We start from the raw sequence: 11,256 nt of genomic DNA on the forward strand, positions 1-11,256 counted from the left end.
AAAAAAAAAAAAAAAAAAAAAAAAAAAAAAAAAAAAAAAAAAAAAAAAAAAAAAAAAAAAAAAAAAAAAAAAAAAGTCATTTTGACTCATGAGTAAAGGACAGCCTCCACGAGAAGTTCATGGCTCATCGAGAATTAAAGTCAAGTTGCATATCATCATCCATTAAAGTATTAATATTTTTAATTAAAGGATTTAAAAAAAAAAAAAGAGAGATTAAATATTTCGTGGTTTAATCTCTACATGAAAATTTTGGATAAAATCATTCGTAAAAATTACAAAATTGGTCGTATCAATAAAACTTACGATAAGTGTGAGATCCCACATTGATTGGACAGGGTAACAAATCATTTTTTATAAGGGTGTGGAAATCTCTCCCTAATAGGTGTGTTTTAAAATCGGGAAGCTCAAGAGGGAAAATCCAAATAGGATAATACCTACTAGTAGTGGGCTTGGGCTATTACAAATGGTATCAAAGTCAGACATTGGACGGTGTGCCAGTGAGGACACTGAGCCCCAAAGGAGATGGACACTGAGCGGTGTGTCAACGAGGACTATTGGGCCCCAAAGGGGAATGAATTGTGAGATCCCACATCAATTGGAGAGAGGAACGAGTGTCAACAAAGACGTTGAGCCCCGATGAGGTTTTGGGCGTGGATTGTGAGATCTCACATTGATTTGAAAGAAGAACAAGTGCCAACAAGGATGCTGGGGCCCGAAGGGGAGTGGATTATGATATCTCACATCGATTGGAGAGAAGAACGAGTGCTAGCAAAGACGCTAGGCCTCTATAATGTGGATTGTGAGTGATCCCACATTGGTTGGAGAGGGGGAACAAGTGTCACGAAGACATTCGGCCCCTACAATGTGGATTACAACGATTGGAGTGGGGAATGAGTGCCAAGAAGACGTTGAGCCCCTATAATGTAGATTGTGAGATCCCCACATCAATTGGAGAGGGAACAAATTATATTTATATAAATGTTAAATTACAGCTTTAGTTTATAAATATTTAAATGAATGTCTAATATATATTTCTAAATTTTTAATTTTGTGTTATTAGTGTTTTTTAGATTTAAGTTTCAACCCGTAATTATCTATTAAAATAAGTTAATTCTTATCCCAATTGGTTGAATAATAATAATAATAATAATAATAATAATTTTCATGTTACACGAAAAGCACTTAAAGAGGGGTGTAACAGATAGACGAGATTGATGGATATTTTTGGCCATGACCTGTAAATGGACCTTTACGAGGATATTTGTTTTTATAAAATATAACACATAAATATATTTCTATAATTTATATAATAATAAAAACAACTTTATTTAATTTTTTAATTCAATAGTTATGGGACATGGAATTCAACTATTTAAATTTAAAATAATAATTATATCTTATTTATTAAATTATATTTAAATTAACAACTTTATTAAATTTTTATTTTAAAATAATTTCTTCTTCACCGCAATTGATCACGTTGAAATGTTGCATTTAAAAAATAAATGTTGAATTCGTCAAAAGAAAAAAATAAAAATAAATAAAACGATTATAATATTTCCTCGTTGATCACAATTTCTTTTTTATTGATTTATTTAAAGATAGTGTATGACCAATTTTTGGAAGTATTAAAAAAATAAAATAATAAATTTAATTTTCTCTATTTAAATTCTAAATTTAAAAAAATTGTTATTTAGAGTACATATTTATTGTGTTAAAAAAAAATATTATTTTACCTAACATTAAAAAAAAAAACTAATTAACCTAAAGTGTACTATAATTTTTATGTAATGATGATTAACCAACGAAGTTGTCGACTAGTAATTAATTAAATATCATCTTATTCAACCATTAATTAATTAATTGTTTTAAAATATTAATTTTCTATAAACATTTTATTTAAATTTCTTGTTATAAAATAATACATTTATTATAAACGTGGGTTGGATTTGATTTGTTTTTTTTCAATTAAAGTTTATATCCAACCAACTTTATTATATTTTTAAAATTATTTTTATAAGACTAAATTAATGATGCTCCTAAATTAAAACAATCTTTATTTTTAAAATACCCTTTTTAACTTAATTTCTTTTTATTAATACCTTTTACCTTTATAAAAAGAGATTAAATAAATTAATGACATTTTAAAATTAGCATTAATATTTTTAATTTTGTAAATAAAAATTGATTTTTTTTTATGGTTAATATATGGACCAATATAATCTTTCCATATCTTATAAATTATCTCTTTAACTTTTTAACGGTACTTTTTTTAAATAGTTTTTGAAATTCTAACTAACTATACTTTCGATGTGATGTCCCACATTGGTTGGGGAGGAGAACAAACCACCATTTATAAGTGGGTGGAAACCTTCCCCTAGTAGATGCATTTTAAAGCCTTGAGGGAAAGCTTAAAGAGGACAATATCTGCTAGCGGTGGATCTGGGCCATTAGAAATGGTATCAGAGCCAAACATCAGACAATGTGCCAGTCTTCTCCCTGTCCCCTAAAGGGGGTAGACACGAGTCGGTGTGCCAATCGATTGGAGAAAGGAATGAGCGCTGAGTGTTGAAGAGAGGTGGATTGTGATGTCCCACTCTTCTCCCTGTCCCCTAAAGGGGGTAGACACGAGTCGGTGTGCCAATCGATTGGAGAAAGGAATGAGCGCTGAGTGTTGAAGAGAGGTGGATTGTGATGTCCCACGTTGGTTGGGAAGGAACGAGTGCCAACGCTTAGCCCTAAATGGGGTGGATTGGATTGTGATGTCCCACATTAGTTGGGAGGAGAATAAACCACTCTTTATAAATAATAGTAATTTAACCTTTTATAATAGATAATAGCGAGAATCAATGTGAATATCTGATATTTAAGGTTTATGAAATTTTATTTATTAATGTGACATATATTATAGATAAATATGATTTTTTTAAAAAAATAATTAAAAAATAAATAACCGGACAATTCAATTCAACTTTTACACACCTCTAAAAATCCTACTCGTTATTTTTTAAATAAAAAAAAAATGAAAAAGAGGATTTATTTTTTGCCCTAAATTAAAAAATTTTATTCTCGACTTTTAATCTGCATCTAATTCAACCTTGAACTTATATAAAATGACAAATGTCAACCTTTAATAAGCTTCATTTGAAACCATACGTTAAATAAATCATACAAATAATACAAAATTGATGACAGTGTTACAGAAAAAAACAAAAATGGCCAGTTGGATTTTTATTATTTATTTATGAAATTATTTGAAGTTAGTTTCTAACAACCCATGGTCGCGTAAGAAATCCGAAACACGTGATCCGCATTGTTCATAACAGGCTGTTCTTAACATAGCACGTGATTTCCCAGTTTCGATCCAGTGCGGGCAGTTCCACAAACTCCCCCGTCAACGTGTAAAACGTGGATCCCACTTCTATACAGCATCATCAGATGGTCCTTTTCTTAATACATCGCCACGTGTCAAATAGGGGACCCCCTCATTGTCCCTCACCACTGGATTTCTAGCACTAAATATTATATTATTAGTGAAATTACGAAAATGCCCTTTCGTGAACCGAAGCTGATAGAAGCCTGTCTTACTTGGTTTGTTCAAATCCGCAGTTTAGGAGAGGAGAGTTGAATGTCTGAGAAAACGAACCAGAGGCGAATTTCGACTCTCAGTTGAATTTCCATTCCCGAGATTTTTCATCTTTGTTGCTGAATTTTGAAGCTAGATCGATTCATTGTTGATTCTTGTAGGTTTTTGTTGTTTCTCTCTGTGTCTGTGCGTTCTTGCGTTCTCTTCTATGGCGGATCTCAAGTCAACCTTTCTCAACGTCTACTCGGTTCTGAAGGCTGAGCTTCTTCAGGACCCTGCGTTTGAGTATACGGATGTTTCTCGCCAATGGATCGAGCGGGTAACGTCTTTTATTCTTCTCCATTTCTTTTGAGTTCTTCATGCTCTGTTCTTCTACTTAGTTTGTGCTTGAAATCTCTGTCTTGTCTCTTCTTTTTGAATGCTAAAGCTCTGGTGGAGTTTTTTTGTTTATGTTAATACTGAAGCTTAGTTCATATTTGTATGGCATTATGAGTGTGTGAGACTGATGTCAATTTGACGAGATGAAAATCATTTCCTCAGTTTTCATCTTCTTCTTCACTTTAATCCTTTAATATCACTGATTCGCTCTGTTCTTGATTACGATAAGTCAACTCATCTGAATAAGCGAATTCTATTTATTTAATTTCTGGAATTTTGAACTCTTTTAAGAACTGGCTTAGAAACTTGTGGAGGTATTTCAGGGATGGTGGACATAGATTTGATTTCACGGTTAAGGAACTGAAAAGAGGAGTCCCTAGATCTAGATATCGTTGGCATCGGTGAAAATACAAGATTGATATCATTTGAATCCCTTGAATGTTATTCCCTTTCACCTGCTGCGTTGGCCTAAACATATGAGATTTGATATATTATTCTACCCAATCAGCTTCAGTATACCTCGTCTTTGTGTCGTCAATCTGTGTGGTTTCCATTTAACAATTGATTCTAGTTTATCTTTTGATTGTTTACTGTTCTCTTGGTCCTTTACAGATGCTGGATTACAATGTGCCTGGAGGTGGGATTTAATAGCTCGAAAGATTCTTGCATTCGTTGATCATATAATTGGGCATATCAGATTATTGATGGATATTTTGATGAGTAAGTAAGCTGAATCCTAACTGAAAATGGTTTTTCCTGCAGGAAAGCTTAACCGAGGGCTTTCGGTTATCGATAGCTACAGATTATTGAAAGAAGGGAAGGAATTGACTGAAGATGAAATCTTTCTTGCTAGTGTTCTTGGTTGGTGTATTGAATGGGTAAGACATAGCAATAAACTCATCTTATTAGCCTACTTGGAGGATTGATAAGCAAGATGATTTCCATATCCTTATGAATTTTCTCAAATCTCTGCAGCTCCAAGCGTATTTTCTTGTTCTCGATGATATTATGGACAACTCTGTCACACGACGTGGTCAACCTTGTTGGTTTAGAGTGCCCAAGGTTTGTGTCTAGGAAACAACATATAGCATTCTTCAATCTTTAATTGTTATTGCAATATCCAACTGAACTGTCTAAACCTGATCTTGGTAGGTTGGGATGATTGCAGTTAACGATGGAGTTCTACTTCGAAATCATATTCCTAGAATGCTCAAAAATCACTTCAAAGGGAAGCCATATTACGTTAATCTGCTTGATTTGTTTAACGAGGTGATTTCTTGGCAAGGACTAGCATGGATTTATTCCAACCATGATCTGCTAACAATCATGTTTTTCATGTTCAAATAGGTTGAGTTTCAAACAGCATCAGGACAAATGATTGATTTGATAACCACCATCGAAGGAGAAAAAGATCTTTCCAAATATGCATTGTCACTGTAAGTTTCAATTTTCAATCCCTTTTTTGGCTTCCTTTTGACTGGCACAAAAAGTTACAATGGTATATGCCATACCATATATGTGAAAAAACCAAGTAAACCATGAACTTTATTTGGTCTTTTAAACTTCAAATCAAAACAATAAGAATAAATCATCCCCCTTATATATTCCATATATTAATTCTTGCAGTCATCGGCGCATTGTACAGTACAAGACTGCCTATTATTCTTTTTACCTACCAGTGAGTAGCTTTTCCTTATTCTACTTGAAGAAAGCATTGGGTGTGAAGTGGTTGAACGTTTAGTAGCTTTTTGGTGGCTTTGCATTATCCATTTTTGTTACTAAAAGAATGTATGAAGTATCATTCTGGAGATCCTTTCTCTAATATAATACTCACTATTGCTTTTGATAGAGTTGATTGATCGTGTGCTATTTTTATTATGATCGCAGGTCGCTTGTGCACTAGTTATGTCCGGTGAAGATCTTGAGAATCATACTGTGGTTAAGGACACACTCGTTCAGATGGGTATCTATTTTCAAGTTCAGGTATATTACTTTTGCTTGAATAGTTGATTAATGATCTTGATTTTCTCTCGTTGCTAAGGCTTGAAGTTACATTCATATTATCTGAACCACAGTCTTAGCTTTTTAGGAGGTGTTCAAGCTGACGTTTGATTCTAAAACACAGCCCCAAGTCTATTTAACCATATCTTCTAAATCCCAACTTTTAATCAAAGGATCTTAGTTTTTCCCTTCAGGAGTTGCCCACAATTAATTTTGCTCCATAGCCTCCAAACTTTGTGATGCATCTTTGCCTTGTAATTCTTTTCTCAGTGGGTTATTTTTCTTTTATTTCTTTTAATCCATGTCCTGTGGCGTTGTAATCGTTTCAACAGGATGATTATCTAGATTGTTTCGGCGATCCTGAAACCATAGGAAAGGTGAGTGCCTCTACATGTTAAACTTTTCACACCTTTTGCAGCTCTGATGAATCTTATATTCATGAAGTTCTCGCATCAACTTGTATGTTGTCAGGTGGGAACAGACATAGAAGATTTCAAATGCTCTTGGTTGGTTGTGAAAGCTCTGGAACTTTGCAACGAGGAACAGAAGAAATTATTACATGTAAATATGCCATGTTTTAAAATCCATCATTGTTTTCTCCTGTTTTGCAATCAGTTGCTCATTTTTATGTTTTTCCAGGAGGCTTATGGGAAACCAGACCCGGAAAATGTTGCGAAAGTAAAAGCTCTCTACAAGGAGCTCAATATCGAGGTTAGTTCTACACGGCCTCATAGATCTAGAACCTTGCTCAGTTTGTAACAATAATGAATATGAGAAGTTAAGACTCCATAAGTCTAATTGTTGATGGAACCAAGAAAAGTTCAGTCCCTCCTCTTTCAGTTGCTTATTGTAGTTCCCTTTGGACAGGGTGTATTTGCGGAGTATGAGAGCCAGAGCTACGCTGAACTGAATGCCACCATTGAAGCTCATCCCAGCAAATCAATTCAAGCTGTTCTTAAGTCTTTCTTGGGTAAAATATACAAGCGCCAGAAGTGAGCTACTCCTACTTTCCTGTCCCCCCGGCTTTGGCTTCATCATTCTTAGGAAGCTTGGATGGTATGCAGATCTTCTTGCTAGCTTCTGATTTACAACTTTATTTTATTGTCTCTGAATAAGGTTTCGACGACCTTTATTCATAGCGATTTGGTATTGGAATCCTTTTAATTTTCTGCTTTGATATTCTTCCGAGAATTACGCTGAGGACCCTAATTTTCTGCTTTGATATTCATCTGAGATTCAATTGTTAGCTCACCAACTAATTTATGTTGACTTTGGATTAGTAGCTTTTTAAAAACTAAGTTTCTTTCCGGCTCAAATTTGATGAATTTGACACATATGTTTACTTAAAATACGAAAATTAAACACTTTCATTTGGGGTCCTTTTCGAGTCATTTTTCATAGGGGTTAATATTGACACTTTTTTTCCTGTATGAGACGACGGTCATGAGCTCATTCAGAAAAGTTGTTTGCTCGTTTTAGTATCATACCATATCCCTTAAAGATTGTCCAAAGTATAAAATAAGGAAGAAAGAAAACATTTACTCGTGTTTATAAGAATTGCTTTTCATTTCGATTTATTCTATGCCTCTACTTACTTGGGTCCGTTTTAGGTAACATATATACTCCCCTTTGGTCAAGGTTGTTTGAGCTTTGTTCATGCATGTGATATAAGTTTTGACATTTCTTCATGCCTGTGACATAATCAATCCAACTGCTTATTTTCATCTGAACTTGTCAAATTGTATCCCTTTTTTTCTAAGACTTCACTTATTTATTTATTTATTTAAAAAAAAGAGAAATGATCCTTTGTTAGTTTAAATATTTTAAATACTTTTGTGTTGATATCGATCATATGTTTAATTTAGCATTTGATAAGTAGGAGTTTGTTAAATATTTCAAAACATTTACATCATTATTAAATAATATGATTGAATATAATTTTTTTAATCTAACACATTTGTTTAAATTGTGTGGCCTATATTTTTCTTTTCTCATGGACGAGAAGACAAATTATCCTGAAATCAAAAAAATAATTCATATTTAAAATGGTATGGAATCTAGATTTTATCTAGATTTTTGATAACCTAAAGTCACTACCATCGCCATAGTATACTTTCTTATGCATAAATAAACATTTAAAACTTCATCCTAAATACTTCCACAAACATTTAAAATTTCATCGGAACACTTCCACAAATATAATATTAAAAGTAAAAACACTCTATACAAACTTAAAGTCTAAGAAATTAAATACCACTATTCTATACATATGTCATTGTTTTTCTTTGTGGTGCCGTCGTCAGTATATAAGGTTTCGTCAGTCATATAAGGGTGTCTTGCCCTTACTTGCAATAGATAGAAGTAGCACATGATATTTCGTAAGCACATCACTTTGGTATTTTAAGTAGATGACTCCACTCTTAGCGCGTCAATGAATGAAAACATATGCAACTCATGATTAGAACCTATCATTAAAACCATCATGGAGGTGGCTTCTAGTCCGGACAAAATTGAATGTGTAATACTTCCTTACATACGACCCACACGTGCGAGTGTGAGTCCTCAGGTGGTTCGCACTCCCCTAGACCCATCATAGTTGGGCTAGTTGTCCTTAGCCAGACTTTTGGAGGTTAGCAAACTCCCGAATATCATGCAAGACATGATCATGATCATCACCATCATAGTTTAGGCATCTGTACTCATCTTCATAAATGGGAAAGTAACCTGACTATATAAACACAATATGCATGAGATCCCTATAGTTTTCGTCTTAAATTATTCTTATGACACAATTCCTACGCATCATTCACATGTCACTCAAGGTAACATGCATGCATTAGTTATCATGCACTCATCATCATTAACATCATTTAGGGTAAGAATATTTGCTAAAACCACTAGAAACCGACACCCTTTGACTGATTGAACTGAACTTGGGTCGGGTTGAACTATTTGAGAAGGAGGTAAAGCCGCTAAAGTACTCTCCCTGAACTGTCAAAGAGAAATACTCCTTTCCTTATTCATAAGAGTGAACGAACTGAACTTCGGAACCAGAACCTCCATGACCTGAGCTACTTCATAGGCTTCCTGATCTTACCTCCTGAACCTCGTGTAACCTATCAGTCTGCTTCCCTCCTCTCCCTCTTGGTTTGTTCCCTTTGCTCCTTCGGCTCTATTCCCTGAGCTACTTCATGGGCGTGTGGAAGTTCTCTATTTATAACCATGTAGAGAATCAAATAAATTAGAAAGGATGTGGAAAGAGCAATAAATTAGAAAGGATATGGAAAGAGCAATAAATTAGAAAGGATATGGAAAGAGCAATAAATGGATACAAAATACTTGCCTAAATTAAAAGGGAAAATATGAGATAGAAGGGTAAACTATAATTCAAGACTAAATATCTTAACACCCCTTGCAAGCTGAGCATTGATTTGAACGAACGTGAAACTTGGATTTGAAAAATTCAAAGAGAAGTTGAGAAACACTTTTTGTGAACATGTTAACAACCTGGTTCGAGGAGACCATCTAGTAAGGAGATTAGAGATCAGAGAGAGGGCTATTGGAAGGGCCTTGGTCAAGCCGCCAAAGAACAAAAAAAACAGAGAGAATGGAAAATCCCCAAACGAGAGAGTAAAGAAGAAGGAAGAAATTGGAAAAATAGAAATTGACGGGTCAAAGGGAAAGTCGATAAAGAAGACACCAGCATGAGATCAATAGAGAGTAGGATTAGAGAAGAGAGAACCATCAACAATCAGGTGTTGAGAAACAATTATGGGTTGTAGGCTATAGAGACGCTGTTGACTTCTGGAAAAACGTCGACGAAAAACAAACGGCCGAAGAAACTAAGTTTCTTCGAAGAAATAATAGCGGAAAGTAAAAAGAGGGAGGGAGAGAATTTGCTGAAGACCCGGTGTTTTTATTTCTCATTCAATTAAATTCTTTAAATAACAAACCTAATTACAAAAATATAAAGAGTGGGCGAAAACTTAGCCCATTACCCAAAAATGGCCGGCCAAATTTACACTCTTCATTAGCGTGAATTCAGAAATTTAAAAGGTCAAAACAACTTAACTAAATTTAAGGACGATAACTTTTATTCAATAGACACAAGGGAGAGGCTTAAGAATCAGGGCAATGACTCTATTATGAGAAAAAGGAAAGAGAGGGTTCAATGGTGGCTGTGAAGAAGGAAGGGTGCATGTGGTGACCGTAAGAGCAAGAGAGGGAAAAGAAGGCAGAAATTGAGATTGCACGACTCTGGAGTGTATTTTAGACTAAGAAAGAAAGAGAGGGGCGGAGGTAGAGTGGGATCTGCGCCTTCTGGACTGGTTTGCTATAGAGTAAATGAGGACAAGTAAGAATATCTTGAACATATTTTAATTTACTAATAAAGAGAACATCAAGAGTGGGTGAAGAGCCACAATGATAGATCCATAGACAACAATTCTGTTCACAATACCACCATTGCCAGGAGTGGAGGTCAGTGATGGAATAGTAGGCGGAGCCAGTGGAGAAGTAGTCGGCACCATAGCAGGCGGTGAAGTTCCAAGGATAGAGAGGGAGCCACCTCCCTCAAAGTAAGGGACGAAGACGGTGTTGAAGCCAGAAAGTCGCCACAGTGGGCGAAGAAGTCGATTTTGGCGAGGAGGGCGGCGACAATTTGGTTGGAGAAGAGGCTAGTGCGGCGCCCAGATTCCGAAGGTAAATCTCTGTAGAAGGTCGATGGGCTTATTGAGATTCCATACATTTCCGATGAGAACGCTGATGAGAATCTTGAGGTTAGGGTTTCTATGAAGGGTGTATGAAGGATGAAGGACTGATTGAGAAGAAAATGATAGAGGCTATGTTGACTAAGGGAAAACCGATTGTGTTGGAGAAGGTAGGGTTGTATGTACAGACTATGGCAAAGGATGAGCCTGCGAAGGATGATTTGGAGGCCAAAAGGGTGGAGCCGAAGAGTAATCAATCGGTTCCGCTTGCGGCAGCCATGGAGACTGCCCATGCGGTGTCAAAGCCAGTGGTGGTGGATAAGAAGATGAATAGAGGATTAGAAGCCATCGAAAATAAAGGATCAGGGTTGCTAAACCAAAAGGGCTCTAATCCATGAGAATACATAAAGTATAAATGATAATACATAAAGTATAAATGACACGTGCAAGGGTCACTGGGCATGTGTTGTCATACATATGGCAAGTCTTCCAATCGAGCCAATAGTAAGGCCACTTACTTGATTGGCCTTAGTCGACGTTCTATCCTATTTTTGAGATTGACTTGACTTATCCCTCAAAGTT

The 11,256-nt window shown here is 35.2% G+C and overlaps 1 protein-coding gene across 1 annotated transcript; it reads left to right on the forward strand.

Annotated features, from left to right (window-relative positions):
• Nucleotides 1–3,585: 3,585 nt before the first annotated feature.
• LOC111434337 (farnesyl pyrophosphate synthase 1) lies at nucleotides 3,586–7,247 on the forward strand. The gene is made up of 12 exons (XM_023071772.1): nucleotides 3,586–3,905; nucleotides 4,577–4,601; nucleotides 4,727–4,842; nucleotides 4,940–5,026; nucleotides 5,117–5,233; nucleotides 5,312–5,400; nucleotides 5,591–5,642; nucleotides 5,852–5,947; nucleotides 6,298–6,342; nucleotides 6,437–6,526; nucleotides 6,605–6,676; nucleotides 6,833–7,247. The coding sequence occupies exons 1-12, from the start codon at nucleotides 3,795–3,797 to the stop codon at nucleotides 6,959–6,961; spliced, it is 1,029 nt and encodes a 342-aa protein (XP_022927540.1). The 5' UTR covers nucleotides 3,586–3,794; the 3' UTR covers nucleotides 6,962–7,247.
• The last annotated feature ends 4,009 nt before the right edge of the window (nucleotides 7,248–11,256 follow it).

This window comes from Cucurbita moschata, unplaced genomic scaffold (genome assembly GCF_002738365.1).
Source record: "Cucurbita moschata cultivar Rifu unplaced genomic scaffold, Cmos_1.0 Cmo_Scf00044, whole genome shotgun sequence".
Lineage (NCBI taxonomy): Eukaryota > Viridiplantae > Streptophyta > Magnoliopsida > Cucurbitales > Cucurbitaceae > Cucurbita > Cucurbita moschata.